The sequence below is a fragment of the Gastrolobium bilobum genome, unplaced genomic scaffold (genome assembly GCF_033153095.1).
Source record: "Gastrolobium bilobum isolate Gb01-03AN ecotype WA unplaced genomic scaffold, APGP_CSIRO_Gbil_v1 utg10099, whole genome shotgun sequence".
Taxonomy (NCBI): Eukaryota; Viridiplantae; Streptophyta; class Magnoliopsida; order Fabales; family Fabaceae; genus Gastrolobium; species Gastrolobium bilobum.
This window is the reverse complement of record NW_026896627.1, coordinates 69,271-91,554: the sequence shown is the minus strand read 5'-3', so window position 1 is coordinate 91,554 and position 22,284 is coordinate 69,271. Positions and strand designations below refer to the sequence as shown.

At 31.7% G+C, this 22,284-nt stretch overlaps 2 protein-coding genes across 5 annotated transcripts; one reads left to right on the top strand and one right to left on the bottom strand.

Annotated features, from left to right (window-relative positions):
• Positions 1-577: 577 nt before the first annotated feature.
• LOC133301111 (transcription factor DIVARICATA-like) lies at positions 578-2,867 on the top strand. 3 transcript variants are annotated; one of them, XM_061500721.1, is made up of 3 exons: positions 578-872; positions 1,181-1,602; positions 2,165-2,867. In XM_061500721.1, exons 2-3 carry the CDS (start codon positions 1,205-1,207, stop codon positions 2,685-2,687), a joined length of 921 nt encoding a protein of 306 aa, XP_061356705.1. In that variant the 5' UTR covers positions 578-872; positions 1,181-1,204; the 3' UTR covers positions 2,688-2,867. The 3 variants fall into 3 exon arrangements, with proteins under 3 accessions (XP_061356705.1, XP_061356704.1, XP_061356703.1); XM_061500720.1 differs by having other exon boundaries at positions 1,176-1,602; XM_061500719.1 differs by having other exon boundaries at positions 578-1,602.
• A 4,519-nt stretch (positions 2,868-7,386) lies between these two features.
• Positions 7,387-11,321, bottom strand: LOC133301108 (coronatine-insensitive protein 1-like). Of its 2 annotated transcripts, XM_061500716.1 has the most exons (4): positions 10,466-11,321; positions 9,267-9,296; positions 8,699-9,170; positions 7,387-8,418 (listed from the first exon to the last, which is right to left on the bottom strand). In XM_061500716.1, exons 1-4 carry the CDS (start codon positions 10,942-10,944, stop codon positions 7,597-7,599), a joined length of 1,803 nt encoding a protein of 600 aa, XP_061356700.1. In that variant the 5' UTR covers positions 10,945-11,321; the 3' UTR covers positions 7,387-7,596. The 2 variants fall into 2 exon arrangements, with proteins under 2 accessions (XP_061356700.1, XP_061356701.1); XM_061500717.1 differs by lacking the exon at positions 9,267-9,296 and having other exon boundaries at positions 10,466-11,319.
• Positions 11,322-22,284: the final 10,963 nt, after the last annotated feature.

The window sequence follows — 22,284 nt, the reverse complement described above, 5'->3', positions numbered from 1 at the left end:
AATTTAAATATATTATGATATTGATTAATTAAAATTAAAAAAAATAAATACACACATAATTTTTTGATCTTGGCTCAAATTGTAGCCCGGCTCCGCCAGTGAATAGAAGTGTTCTGTGTTCATCCAAAATAGATTAAGCCTCCCTCATCCAAAATAGATTAAGCCTCCCTCCACACACACATAAAAAAACAAAACATAACAGCTATATTTAATAGTTTTTCACTAAATACAAGTTAAGATTAAAAGGAATATAAGACATTAAGAAATGGACAATATATCGATACCTACGAAAAATACATTCCTTTTTTCATAGAAGTTTTTTTTAATTAATTAAAGGATTTATTGTTTCTCATGTTATAAAATATAAATTAATTTTTTAATTTATCTTCTATATATATAAAAATATATGAAGTTTATATTTTTTTCTCTCTTTTTTTCTTCATACGTGCTCCATCCACTTTTATGTATACGTAAGAGATAAAATTTATACGAGAAATATTAAACTCTTAATTAAATGCTTATAAGATAGGACTGAATTTTTGTCCCTAGTTCTGGCTGCTAGCAAGTGTTTTATATTCATCCAAAGCAACTTCTCTCTCACATCAACTCCTAACTCTCTTTCAGTTTCAGTTCCAGTTCTGTTTAGTGTTATCTGCATTTGCTTTCAAAACTTGCTTCATCACGAAGAAATAACAAAAGGAAACAGTTTCTCTCTTTTTCTTTCCTGATTGTAAAGAATCTCTCTTTTCTCAATTGGGTCTTCACTGTTCACTTTCTGCATCATCTTGCTGTTGGGTTTTTTTCTTTTATATTTATCTCTCTGCTCTGAGAGCTGCTATCCTATTATCAGCATCACAAGGTCTCGCTTCTGGGTTAGTCTACGAGAAACTAATATTTTTATTTTTTGAGTTCAAAAAATTATCTTTTCAAATTCTCCATCATGTTTATACTCAAGCATCAAAATCTTGGTACGTCATGATTTTTTTCCAAAGATTCTCCTCGATTCAAAAAGATAAAACTTTTATAGATTCTTTAGCTTGTGCTCTCAAGGAAAGCAGGTTCTTGATTACATTTTAAAGATTCTAAACAAAAAAATTTATGCCCTTTGAATCAAAGTTATATAATATCTTTGTTGTTGTGCATGTCTTTCTAGTTCCTCATCTCCATTTCTTTAGTGTAGGGGGAATTTTGCAAGGTTTAAGATATGGAATTCGAAACTCCTTATCTATCTTGTTTCATGGAAAATTCAAATTGGTTTGTCCAAGAGTGCCACAACACAGAATGGACTAGAGAAGAGAATAAGCAGTTTGAAAGTGCCCTTGCCATATATGATGAGGATACACCAGACCGATGGCTGAAGGTGGCATCCATGCTACCTGGGAAAACTGTCTTTGATGTGATCAAGCAGTACAAGGATTTGGAAGAAGATGTCACTGAAATAGAAGCAGGGAGGGTTCCAGTTCCTGGATATCCTACTTCTTGTTTCACCTTGGAGCTTGTTGATAACCAGAATTCTGATGGATGCAGAAAGAGGCCTTCAACTGTTAGGAGTTCTGATCAAGAGAGGAAGAAAGGGGTCCCTTGGACAGAAGAGGAACATAGGTGAGTTTCATTTCATAATCTTAAATTGTCTTTGTCTCTTTTTTTCTGTTTGGGGAATGAGCAGGAAAATATATTGTTATTGAGATTCTGATAATGAATCATGACTATATCACAAAGTCATTGTTCCAGCGGTTTATTATCAGACTAATATGATTTGCTGCTTTGTCAATCTAGCTAACTAGCTATACTCTAATTTGACCGGTGAATTCTATTAGTATATTAGATTTTAAACTGCATATGCATTCCAAAAACTGCTGAAATATACCATTAAAAATCACTCCCCGTTAAACCCCAACTAGAAAATATAAGGGCGAGGACAATATTTATATGCAGCCTTGTCACTGGATACTTGCAAAGAAATTGTTTTTCAGATTCGAATTAATGACCTTTTAGTCATAATGGAACAACTTTACTACTGTTGGAGGCTCACCATGTTCAAAAACTGCTGACATGTTAAATATAATTTTAAGTTACTTTCATTTGGTACTATTTATGCAGTTTCAATCTCTATACTTTTTTTGGTTCCTGTGCTTGACATGGATTTTTGGGTTTTGAATTACAGGCGTTTTCTGATGGGACTTATAAAGTATGGTAAAGGGGACTGGAGAAATATCTCTCGCAATTTTGTGATAACAAAGACTCCAACCCAAGTGGCAAGCCATGCTCAAAAATATTACATAAGGCAAAAACTTTCTGGAGGAAAAGAGAGTAAAAGGAGACCTAGTATCCATGATATCACCATTGTTAATCTTGCAGAAACTACCACATCTGATCAAGACAAGCATCTTTTGTTCAATGAGTCTCACATGCCTTCACCACAACAGAAGCTGACTAGCTTGTCAAAAGTACAACCGGAATGGATTAATCACTACAATGATGGATCTTTCATGGTTTTCAACCCAATTTGTGACGATATGTTCATGTCATCTTCATCTGGTATCTCTTCCAAGACCCTGAAGTTGCAAGGGCAGGATCTCTATGACTGTGCTTTTCATGAGGCTTATGCCAAGCTAAAGACCCCAGGTTTCAGGACGGCTTCTAATGACTTCAATAAGGAAGCTATTTTTGGTATTCATGCACTGTAATGCCAACTCTGATCGTGTTATAAACAACATTCAGTTCTACCTCATAGATCCTAGCTTTGCATGGTTAATGTAGATGATTTGAGGCTACTTGGTTTATGAACATCAATAATGTTTTAATTCCTTCAACTGTAAATTTGGAATTAATTTTTTTTGAAGTTTTCCTGTTTATCTCCTAGTTTGACAGTTAATATGTCTATTTCTTTGTAGACTCAATCAGCATCACATGATGCACCATTCAGGTATTCGAAGTCTTGAGCAACGTGACAAAGTTCAGTAATCATTGAATTCCATTAGATCACACGTGTACTAAATACTAATCACTGTTTCAAGATGTAATTTGCTTTCAATTAAAAGCATTCATTATTATCCAATAACCTACAAATTGAAGAACATAATGATACCAATGTTCTACTTAAAATATGAGGCAAATCTCAAAGCTGATGATGGTTTTCAATTCTAACCTCTGGGTCCCAATTCCCAAATACAAGAAATAGTAACCCAAAATAAAAAATAATGAACTAATTAGATAGTTATAATAGTTGCAAAAACTTACCATCACACAGTTCCCACATACTCCTATATAAAAAATTGGACATTTAACTTTTTTTGAATGATCCAAATTATATTATACTTTACATACATAGTTTGTGCAAACATATTTTCCCTATTACATATTCCAAAATTGAAGTTCCTCCTGTTTCTGAAAAACGGAATATTAATTATGAAAGTAGCCAGTTCACTTGCTGATGTGGATGACTCAATTGAGCGAATAAATTTTTGGTGCTATTGTTGCACTTAGATTCAGTGCATCCTACCAATAGGAACATTACATATCAGAGGAAAGAGAAAAAATTTGGCTGAGAAAAGAAAACTTTGGCTGACATGCAATATTTTTATTGGTGAGATGTACTGAATCTTTGGTGTAACAGTAGCACCAAAAATTTATTCCAGTTAAGCAATTCCATTGAAATTTTAAGCAGCATCTGATAGAGTAAGCTTTTTTGTCTTTGAAACGCTTTCCGCAATCGTTAATCATTTGCTGCTTTATGAAAACAATATGGCCAAGTTGACCAGGTTTAGTCAGAATCACTTAGGTAGTAGAATCTGAATTTGCATTCCACTTAATTAGAATCCCATGCTCATTGGGTCAGAATATAGGCATATTCACGTAGGAATGCAAATGTGGCTCACACTATCACACTCATCTTTTATTAATTTCGATTTTCAGCCAATCCAGTTCTACCTTTTCTTTGATATTTCTGCTTCCACCAATCAACCTTTTTTTGGTGGCAATACTGTTGCGTCAGCTTTGTTTCTTCTTTTACTGGTCTCTGGAAGCATCATGCTTTATTTTGATTCTTTATTTTACTTGAGAACCCAATAACATATTCTAGCTGCATGCACTAAGCAGATTTTGTTCATACTAAAACTGTCAATAAAAATTAAACAGCCAACTTTAGATTGCATAGTGCATATTGAACTCTTAATACTAATATTAACTAATGGTAAGTTTCTGTGATTGTGTCTGTCTTGGAGTTGCAATATGAATTATGTTACTACTTATTTTGCTGCTAAAGCTATACTAAGAAATTAAAGGTTTTAAAGTTAGTTCAAGTCATTAGCTGAATGCCACGTTAAATTTCTCCTAACAATAAGTTCCAACCCAATGTGACGAATATGATTGTTGCTAACTTTTCATTTTGTAAGTGATGCAACCTTCAACTTTAAAATTATATATAGTTTGTGTATATATCTAGAGAAGCTCAGCTTCAGCAACTTTATTTCTAATTAATGTGATGTGATCATATCTAGAGAAAGATAAACAGTACAACGGTTCCTCTTTATCCTTCTTTTAATCTGAAAAGATGTAGGACAAATCTTTACCTAGCAACTTTTTTGGACTAACCTTTACGGCAACGGTGCATTTGGCTTGCTTTGCTATCACCATGCAAAAAGATTGCTCCTCTACAATTTGGTTTGGCCCACATATCCAAGGATCCTTATCACACATGACTTTTTTGTACTATGGTGTTGGCCGAAAGAACATAATAAATGTGCATATAACGTATGGTAAAGTTTAATTTGATATCTTCACAAGATATGAAAAGTGGCAGCCTCCCTCTAATGAATCCCACGAATTGGATTAAGCGGATAATTGATAAATCGGTCAATATATATATATATATATAAAAGGAATAACATCTATCATTTTAAAGGATATAAACTTATATCTTTTTAGATCCTAACCGTTGATTTCCGTCCACCAACGGTTATAATTTATTGGATTAAAATTATTAATTAATTGATAATAAATTTGGCCCATTAAATTTGGCCCAATAGATTATAACCGTTGATGGACGAAAATCAACGGTTAAGATCTTAAAGGATATAAACTTATATCCTTTAAAAGGATAGATGTTTTTCCCATATATAAAAGGGGAAAAAACATTTGTTTTTTTAAAGGATAACTTTGTGTCATTTTAGATACTAACAGTTGATTTCTGTCGATTAACGGTTATGATTTATTGGGTCAAACTTTAATTAATTAATAATTCGCAATAAAATTCAATAAATCTTAACCGTTGATTGACGAAAATCAACGGATAAGATCTAAAATGACATAAAGTTATTTTCTTTAGAAGGACAAACTTTTTTCCATACAAAAATGTTATATAAATCTTACGTTGCAGGAAAAATAATGATTTTCTTGCGGATACAATGAAGACATGGGACTCGCATATTTTTTTTTCTTTCCTCGTCTTATTTTCTCTCTGCTGTCTCTATAGGAAAGTTGCACTGTGGTCCTGTAACATAAGATTTATATAACCCATAAAAAAATGTGGTAAAAGATAGTATATATATGAAAAGGTAGGATATTCATACTACCAAATTTTTCTAATACCACTCCATTACCACTCTAATCATCATTGGATTCAAAAGTTATTTTTTTTTTCTCTTTTCATTCAACTTTTCCTCTAATCCAATGATAATTAGAGTGGTAGTGAAGTGATAGTAAAAAAATTTAATAGTATGAATATCCTAACTGATATATGAATGATCCTAGTTTTATATATATGTGGAGATGTAAAAGTAGCTGTCTATAACACCCATTATTTGGTATAAAAAGAAGAGTAGTGTTACTTGCCGCCTACCGGTACCAAAGATTTCAGATTCCTCCCATAGCATGAGAGTTGGATGCCTTTTTAAATTGTAAATTATAAGTTCTCACTTTTGATTGTATTGAGGAGATTTTTTTCAAATTAAAAAATGTGAAGAATATTTACCAAAAAAAAAAATGTGAAGAATATGAGAGGAAAAAAAAAAGGTATGTACAATTATCAATTTTGCTAAGAAAGAACACAAAAGAGTAAATAAGGTTAGGCTAAATGATAATAGTTCTTTCCAATTTTTTAGGCTTGTTTTAATGGTTGGAAGGTCAAGGTTTGGAGAATTTCAATATTTTAATTATTATCACTATGATTAACGGAGTTTGAGCTGCTGAATAAAGCTATATATAACTCCCTACAGTACACTGTACACCCATTAATGGAATTGACTTTATGTTCCACGGATTCAACCACTATTGCAGTTCCATTATGCTTATTCATCGATCTGGCATCTATTATATTATTAGTGTTCCTTTCAATGCGGGAAAATTGAAAATTGCAGGGTCGATCCTGATATTGTTAATTTTATAATCCAGTTTTTTTTTTTTTTTTTTTTTTTTTCAAAAATGATTCAGCAAAAAATCAACACCAAAATGGATCTTGGAATAGGGCTATAAAAGAGTCACAGGAAATTAAAAAGGAAATACAAGTATCAAATGTCAACTAGGAGAAATTGAAAATCAATATGACGCATGTCAATAAAATTTTAAGAAAAATGTTCTTATTATATAACTTTTTTTTACAGAAATTATTCTTTATAGTTTTCCAGAAAAACATTAAAACTTTTTTTCCCATGTGCTTTAGTTTTGTTAAATTTTTTTTAACTAATTAGCTTATAACTTTTTAGACATCTATAATTTAAAAAGCAATTTTTTTTACTTAAAAAAAAAATTCATGTTTTTTTTTTGCTAACTCTGATAATCAAGGTTATAGTCTAATTTCCAATGAATATATAAGGAAGCAGGATTATTTACAGATATTAAATAGTTGCATGAAATCTTATTAATTAAAAAGATTTCATTATATAATAAAATTGGTTTTAAAAATAAAATTAAGTAAAAATTAAATAATAGTATCATAAAAAGATAATCCATATCCATACATAATATATGAGCTACCCATCCTTTAGAAGGTAAAGTTGGGAACCAAAAACAGTTTCATAATAACATTATAATTTCATGTCGTTCCTACATTTGACGTGCCACTTTAGACGAGAAGAAAATGAAACATTGTTAAGTGACAAAACTACGCTTAACAAAGTGACAAATACATATCTGTTATGACGATGGTGATGAGATGACACATGGTGGTGGCTGGTTTGTTATACAAAAGGAGACACCAGCTAAAAGGACAATTGCAACTAACTAGTTTTGGGAGAAATAATTAATTTTGTTCCAAAGTTTCCACCATACAAATTTTCATCCTTTTTTTTTTATTTGTCTCGTTCATTCATATTATGTCTAAAAACACTTAAAAGTGGGGAAAATATGAATGAAAGGAAAGACAACTCTTTACTTTTTATCCACAAAATTGAGAATCGTCAGTTTTAAAGGTAGCAAATTGCGTGAGTAGGTAGAAGCGTTTTTGAATTACAAATGAAAACACAAGCTTATTACAAGACTATTATTGTCTAGAGAATTGCAAAGAAAAAATGAAAAACCCTGAACTACAAATACAGCAAGAACTTACAAACAAGATTTTGATGAAAGAGGGAGCAACAAAAAATTGGTATATATACAACTCTAGGCGTCAACATATGTGGCAGGGTCCAAAGGTACAACAGTATCTGGAAAATCTGATCTTTGTCCAGCAAGAGAGTAATATGCAAGAATATGAGCTGGATGCTCAACAATTACAGGCTCTTCAGGATCATTATTAATAGCCACACGTCTAGAAGGAATCAACTCAATATTCCAAAAGGGACGAACCATTGCCAAAAGATCACGTCCAGATGGAGATGCACCATACCCTTGCACCCACAAGTACCTTAGAGATGTCAATTGTGTTGCAGCAACAGCTAGTGCATACTCACTGAAAAAGGAACATCCTCTCATTTCAAGTTTCTGAAGACTAGGACATCCCCTAGAGAACTCCAAAAGCCCTGCATCAGACTCCCCCACGTAACCAAGTAGCATCCATCTCACATTCTGGCTGTATTGTCCAATGTAACCAAGACCTACATCAGTCAAGCCACCGCGCCGGAGATAGAGAGCAAACCTATTAAGCTTCTCACAACCCCTCAGTAAAGCTCGAACTCCATTGTCAAGTGGCAAATCGGTTATTTTCTCTTCATGATCAAGCAAGACAAGGCGAAAATCACAGAGGTTTTTCAAGTGAGCACCGATATGTTCCAGAGATGCATTTGTTATATCGGATACGTAAACAGCCAAATATTCAAGTTCTGTGCAGCCCTGTGACAAAGCAATTAACCCTCTGTGGGAAACAGTACCTTCTTCATCCTCCATTCCTTGATCATCATCACCTCTTTCAATCCTAAGTCTTTTTAGCTTCCTACAACAGCGACCAAGAACTTCTAAACCTCTATCTCCAATTACATTCCTTGACTGTCCATAAGGGAAGATATCAGTCACAGTACATATTTCATATGCAGTTCTGGTCATTCAAAATAACCTATTATCTCAAAATATCCATATCCATTTCAATGGATTTTATTATTTTACAGTTTTCATGTTTCATTTTGTTCCACCAGAGAAGCTCAAATCAATATATGCAATCATGTTTGGCACTTGTGGAGTATACATATGCATAATTGAATGCATATACACAATAGAAAAGTACACAGGTAAATTTGGGAAATTAATAAGCAAAAGTTCTGAAACTTACCTCAAGGACTTCCAAATTTGGGCACCTTTCGATTAACATACAATGATCCTCTGTATCCAGCATGGCATAGAGGAGATCCAATTTTTTTAGTACAGCTGCGAACATGAACACTATTGGCAACTCATTCTTTCCAATATATGTTAAACCCAATCGACATAACTTCGCTGGTAACGTCATAGCAGAGTACTTATCTGGTTCTTCATTGTAGGTACCTCCACAAAATTCTTCTAGAGCAGATGCATATCGGAAGAAGTTCACTAGATCCAAGATTTCACAATCAGTAAATTTCACAGACACTAAGTTGGGGCAATTTATGGCTAAAAGTTCTAGGTCTTGAATTTTGATATCAGCAATATCTGTCAAGTAAAAATTCAGTGTCTCAAGAACTGTATTATTCAAAGCAAGCTCATGTAGCCATTGACCATTGTTCTCAACAATTGAGCTTTCCTCTAAAAACAAAACTCTTAAATTCCTGTCAAAAAGCAAAATTTACAGTCAGAGCCACAACAATTTATAACTGCAGGCATATTTTCAAACTTCCAAGAAACAAGGACTCGGATCAATGTACTTGAGAATTCCATAATATGAAATTTTTTCCCTGCAAAAAGAGATGTCTATTATCATGTGAAATTTTATCCAAGAAACACAGGGAAAAAAGAAGAAGATGAAAGGATAAAGTTATAGGTTTCTTTTTCCCTTTAATGAAGCATAAAGTATAGGAATAGTTATATCTAGAGCAGAGGGAACAACAGAATGACTGAATTCTGTGATCATGTTCCTCACAAGTCACCACCATGTAGTGCCTAACAAACTGTTTAAATACTTCAGCCCACAAGTTATAAGAAGTTGATCAGCATAGTTTTGGGGAATAAATATAGGAACTTCATCTCCTTTAGACTTACCCCATCTCAATGATCAATCACTAGAAAATTCTATCAATTTGGAGATTCAAAACTCCAGAAGCATGAAACAAGTCAACTCAGTGAAAGGTTTCAATCACTTCATTTTTTTGGAAAACTACCAGAGAAGTTACAAAAGAATTGCTGGACATTGGGACTAAAATGAAATTAGAATAGACTTCTGTCACGGGATGCACCCATAAAAAAATACCATGATTCCTCAACAATAACATAATGTGAACAAAAAAGGGCACAACACAATTTATTATGGAAGGGCATAAAACAAAAGCTTCCTGCCAAACAATTGTAACTGCAACATAACAATAAAAGCAGAGAGAACTAGCAGAACAGATGATAACACCTGGCCTTGCTAATTAAGCGATGAAGATTCAGAAAATAGTAACTAAAGAACTTAAATAACTATCAGACAAAAATTGTACTATTAAAAAATAACGAGGGTTGGAAGCTCGAAGTCCAAGTCCAACTACATGAAACTCAGGCAACAGCATCCAAACCCTAAACGGAAAAGGATATGCATATCCAAAGAGAAGAAACTGAAACTCTCAATCAAAGGTGGGAGTTATCAGTTATGTACAATCATTAATCACTCCAACAGATAAGTACCAGTATCTTCTTCCTCTGAGTAATCAATCAATCAAATTATCTTGACACTCACACCTAGGAGCATGCCAATCAATCCTGGTTTCCAGAATTTAACTAAGGAAATGTTTGATTTTGATTAATTTTAGAAGAAAAATCACTTTTTTTTCTTCTTCTTTCAGAATCTCCCTCAATAAAATTTTAATCAAAACATTGAGTAAGTTAACAGAACCCTTCAAACATAATACTAATGATTAAACCAAGTCACCTGCAAAATCGACCAACATAGTAAAGGCCATCAGTGGAAAACCCAGAACACTTATCAAGCTTAAGAGCATGAAGCACATCACCACGTGAGCGTGCAAGAAGCTGAAGATCTGAATCCCTAACAATCATACGGCGAAAATGGAGACTCTTGAGGCAATCAAAATACTGAGAAATCTCTCTAACCCAAGGTGTCACGTGACCTCCCCAATCCTCAGGTATCAAGTTGAACATTGCAGCCCTTGGTTTCCCCTTCAGCTTCAGCGACTCCAGGTGCGGGAACCGCCGTCGGAGGCGGTCCGGCGTGGTGGTGTAACAGAGAGCAATCGTCACGTGCTTCCGGGTCAACGAGTCGAGCTCATACCACTGCCGACACACCTGAGAAACAGCGTCACGGTCTTTTGGGTCGTCGATGTAAGGTATAACACAGTCAAGGACCATGTCAACCACGCGGTGCCTCTTCACGTTCCGTTCCTCCATCATGGGTGGGCCAAAAAATCAAAAAAGATCTCAGCTTTGTTAAACGCAGATCGATTCAGGAGTTGAAAATTTTACACACGAAAACGAGTTCAAGTAACTACATAGCATGGCATGGCGGAAACGACCACGCTGAAGGGGTTCGAAGTTAATAGCGAAGACATGGTGAAGGAACGGCTGAGATTGTGAGGAGAGGAATCGGACGGCGAGGGGTTGGAATCGTTTGGATCGGACCCTAAAAGCTACTATTATAAGCCTCAAACTCCAGAAACCCGAGAAAAGGTGGAGAGTTTTTGTGTAAGTTGTAAAAGGTGAAGATGATGAGTGTGTTTGTGTTTTGTTGTGTGTAAGAGAGAGAGAGAGAGAGAGAGAGAGAGAGTGGTAGGACCTACATAGGGACAATGAAGAGGATGAAAATGGTGGAAACGACAAAAGCTTGCTCCCATCTTACCTATTTACGTGATGGGATTTAACACGTCACCGATTGAAACATTTTTCTGTTATACAATGTTAATGTTTGAGATTCATCCTAGTTGGTACGGTCGATAAGCAGAATTTTGGTAACATTTGAATTTTAACATTCGAAAATATTATTTTTCTTTCAAACAAGATAATTTCTCTTATATTTTTTGACTTTGATTTTTATAATTTTTTTTTTTATAACGATGAAACTCATTCATTTTCTCACAATAACATAAGATAATTATCTTATATGAAAAGAAACTAATAAAACTACCCAATGGGTGCAGTTCAGTTGGTAATTTGGCGCTGAGTTAGTGGGGTTGGACATGTGTTCGATTCCTGCTGAATGCATTCTTGGGGAGGGGGCTGAACCTTTAGCCATCACTGCTCCCCCGCACTCCGAATTAGTCCCATAGCCGGCTCAAAGAGTCGAAGCTCGTGGGGATACCGGAGGGAGCCAACTCGCCTCAAAGAGGTAATTAGAGTTGGATAACTCCAAAAAAGAAACTAATAAAACGCTCTAATATTACATATTAGGAGTTAGTGTTTCAAAAATAAAATTATTTCATATATATATATTGGTAGTCAATTACTATATATTTTTATATATGATAAAAGATAAAATTATCTTTTATAATATGATAAATATTAAAAAAATTACTTTATCATGTCATGGGAGAAAGTAATCTTTTACTACCTTCAAATCAAAAAAATGGATCACTCTTTTATAAAAAAACCGATAAATCTCACTCGTTTGTCTCAATAGGAGATCTCTTGTAACACATGATAAAAGTAATGCCCAAATATTAAACCCTATGTATTGTGATTGTAATGTTTAGAAAAATTGAATAAATTAAAATGCTAAATATAGTTGAGTCATGAGAGTTTATAATTAAGAGAAATAGTGATGTTTTATCATATGTATATCAAAATAAATCTTATTAAGTGAAATATATTAATTTAATTAACAAAAACCTTATAATTTATCATTAAATTTCATAAATTATAAATTCTAGAATATTACGTAACATGAATCGTGTATGACAAGTTGAAATAATCTTGAACCTCATTTAAAAGTATACTAGATTTTCTTAGGACCTAAACTTGGTCTTTTAGATCCTTTTGCCCTTCATTAATTAATTAATAACTATTTTATCTCTTACCAAAAATTATCCACCAACTTGTCCATCTTAATCGATTAACTTTAATATTTAATCGATTAAAATGTCAAAACACGCAAAAAAAGATTGACCGGTGATTTAATCGATTAAATCTCCCTCTTAATCGATTAAATCACGCCAGAAACCCTATATTTACACTTCTCGGTCTCATTTCAACTATACTCGTTTTTTACACCAAAATATCTCTTGTTTCTCATATGTAATCCAACCTATCAAGAGGCTATTTCATCACACCATCTCTAAAGCCTTAATCTTGTGAAATCATTGTCATTGTACTTATATATTCCTTTGTTGTTGGAAAAATCCGAACCCAACCCCCCAAAATCTGAACCCTAGTCCCAAATTCGTGTGAAAGATGAGCTCAAGTCCAAACATGTATGTTACAGTGATCTACCACGATGGAAGGCATCATAAAGGTCTCAATAGTGTTCAATTTGAAGGAAAAATGAAAATGTTAAAAATCAAATAGGGCATTATATACAACGAGCTCAAGGGGATAATTCACCAAAATTTGGGGCTACAAGGCAGCTAATGCATTCAATGGATGATAGTCAGGGTAGAGTCTACAGTTGGTAAGGATGCTATATACTACATTAGTAATGATATATGTGATGATGAAGATGTGAAATGCGTCATAGATGCAATTGTTGATCGAAAATTTCAAAACTTTATTTAGATATATGTTGAAATTGATTGTGGTCAATCTTCATTTGCACCCATGCATACAAGAAGTCCACAATATTTTGGTCAAGAAGATAAAGTTGTCGATTTATCTGCACCTACACCTGTCATAAGTCAGATAGCATTGAGGGGTATAGATAAGGATGAGCAGGAGGAGAATATGGAGAGTGATGAGGAGGGTGAACCTGAGAGTGTTATTCGACTAGGTGACACCTCAGATACTGACATGGAGGGTGAAATTATATTGTATGAAGGTTCATCGTACAACCATAGTAGCAAAAAGTGATGAGCATAGATTTGTGATGAAGTGTCGACACCATGCTGATGGTTGTCCCTGGTATATGAGGGAATTGTTGCCGAAGAATGAAAATACTTGGGTGGTCAGTAAGTGGAGTAAAGAACACACCTGCCTAAACCAAGAGCTTACCCGGGATCATAGACAGCTGGATTTTTATTATTATTATTATGCAAATTTTTATTATTATTATTAGACAGCTGTAAGTGTCTCTGGTATTATTATTTTAATATTCAATAGATGATGAAGAACAATGCAAATTATTATTATTATTATTATTATTATTATAATGCATTGCATAAAAAACACTAACAAAATGATTTCAAAATAAAAATTAACACTTTCAAAAAATATTTATAGATTACGAAGACTCAATTATTTTGAGCATTAATTTAACTTTGAGTTTATTTATTTAGCAAAATAAATATAATTAAATATTTTACAAGTTAAGATAAAGTAATTAATAACCAACTCAACTTATATACAATATAAGGATTCCATAGGTAGTTAGAAGCAATGATAATAAAATTGAACTGGCTCGCTGAGTCGATCCGGGAACTAGTAAATCGATCATATAATGAGTCCGAATGAAGTAATGGACCAGTCATGTATTGAAATCGGTGCGAAGCAATTGGTTTTTGTGAAAATTGGTGACCTGGCCCTGTCCCAAAAAACAAATTCAAATTTAAAATTTTTTTCATAATGGGCATATTTGAGTATTTTTTGTTTATTGACTTACATAGATTATGTACCTACAACACTAATATTATCTCAATTATGCACTATGCAGAAAATTTTGATATGATTTATAACTAGAGATGTCGTTTACTGAACCTAAAGTCTCGTATCCCGATCATTATATATTTGTTTGATCCTTTATTGGATAATAATATGTGATATATTATTTTTTATATTAAAATATTTGAATTTTTTATAGATATTTGAGTATGTTTATAATTTTTTAATATAAATTATAGAATTGCATATAATTATCATGTTATGCGATTCAACCAGTGACTCTGTACCTTGATCGGGCCAATGACCAGATCGATTTTAATAACATTGGTTAGAAGCTCTTGTGGTTTATTTCTTTTCAATATTTCTTTTAATTTTTTTTTTTCATATTCACAATATTCCAGGTATAACAATGAAACGCTCACCACGTTAGTTAATAGTTGGAGCCTTTTCCTTCTTGTGCCATTAATTTCTCCAGTGAGATTATCAGACAAAGCGTGTATTTGAAAGATAGATCTCACAAAGCTACTAGGTTTGACCTAATATTAAGATATTTGAATAGTTTATATTAAGTTATTTGTTCAATTATCGCTTAAATAAAAAAGAGAGAAAGTGAGATCTCACAAATACAATTATCAATTTGAAAGAGATAAAAGAAGAAATGTGTGTGGTTTAAGATTTAGGGTTTAGAAAATAGAAACGTTATTAAGACACTTTTTGACATATTTTTTCTCTGAAATATATTTTCTAATATTAGATGGCTTCATTAAATTACTTATGGTGTGTTTGGTACAAGAGAAATTTTTTTATGTCCGGGAATCATGATATCCAGTAATATACAAAGAAATCCAATTACCGGGAATGATATAGAAAAGTTGTTTGATAGACGTAAATATTACCGAAAATATTTAATAATTTTACTGAGTATATGTTTGGTTGTGAGTAAAATATTACTGGTAGTATATGTTGATTTTACAAAACTAACCTTAACTTTTCAATGACATCAGACCTACTAATTTGATGTGTCTTGGGGGTATTATTGTCTCAAAAATATGTTATCTGCTTTTCCTTCCATCAATAATCATGAAAATCGCCTAATTTTTGGTAATCCAAACAATAATTTTTCTTTGTAAAATGCTTTACCGATAAAGCTTGGATATCTAGGAAGTAATTTTTGATACTTTTACCAAACATGAGAATCGATGTTTTTAGAAGGTTTACCGGTAATCCTTGTGATATCCTTATATCAAACACCACCTTAGGTCCACTCTTTAATCAGTAAAATTCATATTAAATTTAATGAAAAATGTTTTGAGAACAATGTATCAAATTAAATAATATGTAAATGTGTTACTAGAGTTTCTCTTTATATAAAACCCAACAAATGTTTGTGACAATATTTGATTTTTATTGTCACCATTTGTAAGATAAAAATTATTAAGTGTTACAAAAGCAATTCTTCCAAAAACTTAAATTATTAGGTAAAGATAAATAATTATTTTACATTTTGTATTATACTTCTAATATATCCCGTCACATAAGAGAGTTAATTAGGTTTAAAGGGTATATAATGTACATGTTAATTTACTCATATTAAAAAAATTCATAATATTTATTAAAAAAATAGAAACTTTATCTAATATCATATTATACAATCAACTCTTCTCAAAGTTTAAGCTATTAGACAAAAAGTAATAAATAATTTTATATTTTATATTAGGGATTTGCATTTGTCATTTAACATGACACAACAAACTTTCTTACACACACAATATTTTGTGGGGCTCACACTTCTTGAAGAAAAAAGAAAAGAAAAAAATTATGGCATACAAAACGAATCTCTAATAACATTACATAGTTGTTTTTCCTACGACATACCTCTTATAAAACCTTTCATATTATATCTTTTAACGCAACATGATCATAGGCAGCCACTTCCCAAAGCTTGCACATGTTACTCTGTTATATGCCACAACTAGCTCGTAACTCGTTGGTTAGTTCGAAGAGCTTCGTGTGGCGCAAAAGCCAAATGAACACTGATATTCTCTGTAAAGTTTGAAATCGCCAAATGCAGGAACACGTAGAACCCCACTTTCCTGTGCATGGGGCTGGGTGCTGAGCCACTCCTAGCTCGAACTAACTGAATAGCTACTTGTGATGTTTTGTTTGTTTTGATGTCTATGACCTTTACTTTTCATCATTGCTAATGATAATTTATCTTTGGTAAAATAATAATAATAATAATAATAATGCCATGTAATTGTGCCACTTCTCCAACCAAATATATGGACTTTATTTATGTAGCCTTTCTCCAATTTTTTCTCTTTCCATAACTTTTCTAAGATTCAACAGCCACTTATCATCAGTGACGGATTTAGAATTTTTTATAATTAAAAACAAAAATAAAATTTTAAATATTATTAAAACTAATATTATTATAAATATTTTTGAGGAATAGGTTTACTATTAATATTATTAACCTATTATTATTAAAAAGCATTATTTTATACAAAATAAAATAAAATAAAATAAAATTTAAGGAGAGACCGCTCCCTTCGTCTCCTTGCTTGTCATGTTTGGAAAGAATAATGAATAACATTCTATTTATGCAAAAAGAATAACATTCTATTACTGTTGCTTTAATATAATGAAAGTAGCTTTATTAATATTTCGTTTTTTATTTGTTAGTTGATTTAACTCTGATAATGTGCTTTTCTTTATCCTTCTCTTCGACCGCCCGATATTCTCAATTCGACAATTTTTTTGAAAAGACGTCTACTTTTCACACTTTTTAGATCTATTTTTCTCATATAAATGAGAAAATTATATATATAGATCAAACTATTTATTTACTGTACAAATTCTAACATTTATTTTCTACGCCGGGGGAAAATCCATATATAATTAAATCTCAAAGGGAAAAATGGTTGAGGACTGCCAAAAATTCTTTAGCTCTCCAGTAGTGCTAAAGAGTAAAGACTCTTAATCTTCAAAAAAAAAAAAAAAAAAAAAGTGAAGACTCTCAGCCGGTTATTAGTGAGATTTTTTTTTCTTGTAATTTTTTTAATTATATATATATATATATATATATATATATATATATATATATATATATATTTGTATGAAGCTTTTGAAAAAAGTAAAAGTAAAAAAATTAAAATGGCATTTTTAAGCCAAATTCATGATTTTTTAAAAAAATAAAAAATTTGTTTTTAATTTAAAAATACTTTTTAAATACTAATTCAAACACGAAATAACTTTATCTATTAAAAAATTAATGTATAAAAATATTCTTTTTCAAAAGAACACCTAAACAGACACACCTAATTGTATTTATTTTACTCATTTGTGATTATTGTGACATGAATCCCACTCATATTTTTCTTTTAGTGAAAATATTAAGAGAATAATAAAAATTTACTCGAAAATTGCACTTTAATTTCTACTTTAATTATTTGAAATTCTGGATAATATAAAATTATTAATATAATCTTTCCTAATAGTTTTTGGATTAAAATGGTACCAGAGTATTTGTGATTAAAGATCTCAAATTCGATATTCATTGCCTTTTGTTTTAATAATAAATAATTAAATATTAATAAATTTTTTAACATAAATAAGAAGTATCTGTATGTATATTGTTCGTCTTTCAAATTCAATAGACTATTGTGTGATGTGATATATAACACAAATATATTATAAAATTATTAAGGAAAAAGTATTTCTACATCCACTTTAGATAAGGTTGTCTACAGCTATCTCTTTTTCACTAAGTACGAAACAATAAAACTGTTCTTTTTTCTCTTTCCTCGGACATTGTTGGCTGACGTGGCGGAGAGAAAAATACAATTTTAATATACGACCGGTCGTACTTAGTGAAAAAAAGCTAACTGTAGAGAAACTTATCTAAAGTGGCTGCATAAATATTTTCTCCAATTATTAATACAAGATTCAATTAATATATTAAATTTTTTAGTTAAAATAATTCTTTATATTATTTCGCTAAAATAATAGCTGTCAGAAGAGTAAGCTCAAGCGTGATTTGAGACTAAGCATACTCTGAGTCTGACAGTAACATGCAAGATTTCTTGTATCAATATCTTTTTCTGCGTATCTTTCAAATTGCAATTAAACAAAATTAAAGATGAAGAATGACAGTGCAACTGAAGGTTGGTCGTAATTAATTAGTTATTGGTTATTAGTTGTCACTCTCAGCAGCACTATGCCTGATTTTGCTACTATGATTGACTCCCAAGTGTCTAATATACCCCTTATAAAAGTCATGACCATAGACTTTAGTATCTAAAGCTTAAAAAAATGAGTTTAATTGGCATACATATGGTATTAACTTATTTTTTATTGTGATATAACCTTTTTATTAATTAAAATAAATAATAATGTTAAAAAATTAACAAATACAAGTATAAAATTATTTTATACTGATAATATATACTAATTAAACTATTAAAAAATAACTAATTTCAACTAAACCATACGAGTGTGTGCTTGTAGGCTGTAGCTATAATGCACCACCACTTCAGAAATTCTGATTGTCCGACACTTTTTGACACTTCCTGACATTTCGACACTCCAACACACATTACAGGGGACAAAAAAAACATTCAAAGTTTGCAATGCATTGCATTTTTAGTTCATTCTATTAGATTCGTTGGATTACGATTATTATTTTATTGAGTTTAATATAAAACTTGGGATATCTTACGTTTCTTTCCAAAATTGATGGGTATTATAAATTTACCTTCATTTTCTTGTTAAATTATTGAATATTAAATATAATATACACTATATAAATTAAAAATATTACTTAATATCAAAACGTGTCTTAACGTGTTAAAATCTAATATTTTTTAGAATTAACGTGTAAAAATATCATATCGTGTCATGTCAAAGTGTCCCGTGCTGGTATCCATACAACATAGGGCTGTAGCAGGTCATCATTTATCTTAATTTCCATATAAGTTTCATAAGGAACAAATTATTATTATTATTATTATTTAATAAATATGGGATATCTCTCTTTTTGTATCGTCCATAAAAGGTTTTTAATAAATTTTGAATACATTATAAGTAGGGGTATATATAAAAGAGCCAGGTCAAATTGAGTTTTAACCTAAATGGATTAGGTTTGTATAAATTATTTCAAGCTTTACTTAGCTGGTTAGCCTTATATAAGTTAAATTATAAGTTTGATTTGAGCTATTTTTCAAAAATACAAGGTTTGGTCTAGCTTGGTAAGCCTATCAAACCTTCAAAAATGACATAATGCACTCCGTAAAATATAGATTACGATTATTTTATTTCTTTTGTATGTTTAACTTGATAGAATATATTTTTTTTTATGCATATAATAACCCGAAAAATTAACAATTTAACTATGTTGCTAGAAATAAAAAAAAAAGGCAAGAAGTATAATGCTTAATTATATATATATATAACTCACTCATAAATTAAAAAATTTCACTAAACAAAAATGATAATCGTGATGATAACAAAAGCCAAAAGTTAAACACAATAAATTGTTCAACAACACCATCAAAATTTTATTAAGAGATTTTGATTTTGTTGACTTTTTTTGCTTCATCCACACCACCAAAAGGATTAGAATTACAATCCGCATGTCTTGATCGATTAAGGCACCTTCATATGAGCAAGTTGATAGCATGTGATGCTGAATCATCCGGCATAGAAAAGTCTTAAGAGTCTATGATGAGCGATAGATAGTTTGGAAGAGACAAGAAGATGAGAAAGAGATAGAAGAGTAGCCAAATTTGGGGAATAAAGGAAGGGAAAAGAGCGATGACGATGAAGGAATTTAGGGTTAAGAAAATATATATTTATCAAGTGAGAAGACGGAAGATTGCGAATATTAAAAAAATTAAAAAGTCGTAAGATATTATTTTACTAAAAAATAACATAAGACTTTATTGTATTAAAAATAAAATAAAATATTATTTATTAAAAAATACGAGTCCAGCCTGAAAGCTTAGAGGTCAAGCTTGCTAAAATCAACTTGTGTCTTAATTTATAAACAAGTCTTTTAATAAGCTCAAGTTTGTACTATTTTGAAAACAGGTCAAGCCAAGTCAAGTGAAAGGCAAACCAAACTGTAGACCTCTGACAAGCTGACTCATTTACACCCCTAATTATAGGTAAAACCTCATCACATCAACTTGGGCCAGTGATAAAAATATTTATTGTCAAGTAAGGAAATTAATCTCCTCTAAATTGGTTGAAATACCGTTAGAAAAAAAATCAATTAATTTATTTATAGTTGTGTTTATATTTTTATAAATAGGAATTGAGCTCTTGCAATATACACACAACGCATGTTCAGCTAACAATTGAGGGTAGTCTATTGGTAAGTAGTAACACTACTCACTCTTATAGGTTGGGTTCGATTCTCAGCCATTGTTAAAGGTGAAATATTTTAACCAACAAAGTCTGGCACAATTGATAAATGGTTGGATCCTTTAAGCATGCTAACATGGATCAATCTCTGGCATGTGTATGAAAAAACTTTATTGGTAAAGGCAAAATTCACTTTGATGATCTTTACTCCTTGGAAGGAATTAATCTTCAGCTCTTGGCCAAAGGATACTCTTGAGAAAACTCAATTAATATATTACTCAAAGTAGTATTTCCAAAATAGATATTGCAAAACTTTTTTCGGGTAAAATATAAGTTATTTCTTATAATGTTATCCCCTGTACATTTTAACTCATAAGACTAGACAATATGCAATTTACTCCATGGAATTAAATTTACTTGTCAACATGCATCATTAATTTTTAACCAGCTTTTTATTTGTCAGGAATGATAATATATAGGCAACACTAGTGGCATTTATAATCGAACAATTTCAACCCCAGAAAAGGTCTATAATTGTGCAATTACATGATGTGATGGTAAAATTATTGAGAAATACCGCAAGAATTTGAGAGAAAGGATGTCAATAATAGCTTAACCATGTAAGGTCTGAGTTAGTGTTCTACAAAATAGGCTTAGACTATTTAAGGAAAATCTTATATAGCATGTTTATTATACCGATTGTGGAGATACATTCACTTTTAATTTTAAGATTATACATGTAGGGGAAGGATATTGTGACAATTAAGTTGTATTACTACCAAGTGACTACCAATCAATCTCACCGTTAGATCGATTATGTTGATCCAACGGTTATATTTATTTTCATCTTTGTATGGTCACGATTCCCCATATTCAAAGTGAAAGCATTAAATATGAGAAATTATAACCATACAAAGGTGAAAATAAATATAAAGTATTAAATTTGGGGAATCATGACCATACAAAGATGGAAATAAATATAATTGTTGGATCAATATAACCGTTGGATCAATATAATCAATCTAACGGTAAGATTGATTGGTAGTCACTTGGTAGTAACACAACTTGATTGTCACAATATCCTTCCCCATATATGTATAATATATTAATATGACCCAGGTTCAAAATTTAGTACCACTAATTATTCTATTTTTTAGAGTGAGGTATTGCTCTTGACCTACATGGATAATTACATAGTCCCATGAGGTTCAAGGCTCAGAAAGGGCCCAAGAGGTGCAATGGTCTCATAACGCAAGATGCAGGCATTGCGCGGATAATGCTAAGCCGCCTTATATAACTTAAAGGCTAAGGAAAGACTCTTTAACAGGTTGAGACCCACCGCACATAAAAACCAATACATGTAAGACAGTTTCAGCTCGCCAACACTCTAAGAAAACAGGCAAATATATAGACTTATAGCCAGAAAGGCACCAGCTGAGACAAAGAAGTCTGCTGCCCATAAACAATCAATAAGAAGACATGCAGCCTAACAAAGACGGCCTAAAGCCTGCTATAAATATGAAGGGTACAAACCCAGGTATGATCATCTGATTCTCATTAAACATAACATAAACCTAGCATTGATACTGACTTGAACGTCAGAGTGTCTTTGCAGGTACCCCC

What these genes read in the sequence shown, in the direction of transcription:
- LOC133301111 (XM_061500721.1), top strand. Translation starts at nt 1,205, where the DNA reads ATGGAATTCGAAACTCCTTATCTATCTTGTTTCATGGAAAATTCAAAT. An exon ending in TGGACAGAAGAGGAACATAG is followed by an intron (nt 1,603 to 2,164) that starts GTGAGTTTCATT and finishes TTTGAATTACAG; the next exon opens with GCGTTTTCTGATGGGACTTA.
- LOC133301108 (XM_061500716.1), bottom strand. Translation starts at nt 10,944, where the DNA reads ATGATGGAGGAACGGAACGTGAAGAGGCACCGCGTGGTTGACATGGTC. An exon ending in TATGTTGGTCGATTTTGCAG is followed by an intron (nt 9,297 to 10,465) that starts GTGACTTGGTTT and finishes CTCTTTTTGCAG; the next exon opens with GGAAAAAATTTCATATTATG. An exon ending in TCATATTATGGAATTCTCAA is followed by an intron (nt 9,171 to 9,266) that starts GTACATTGATCC and finishes GCTTTTTGACAG; the next exon opens with GAATTTAAGAGTTTTGTTTT.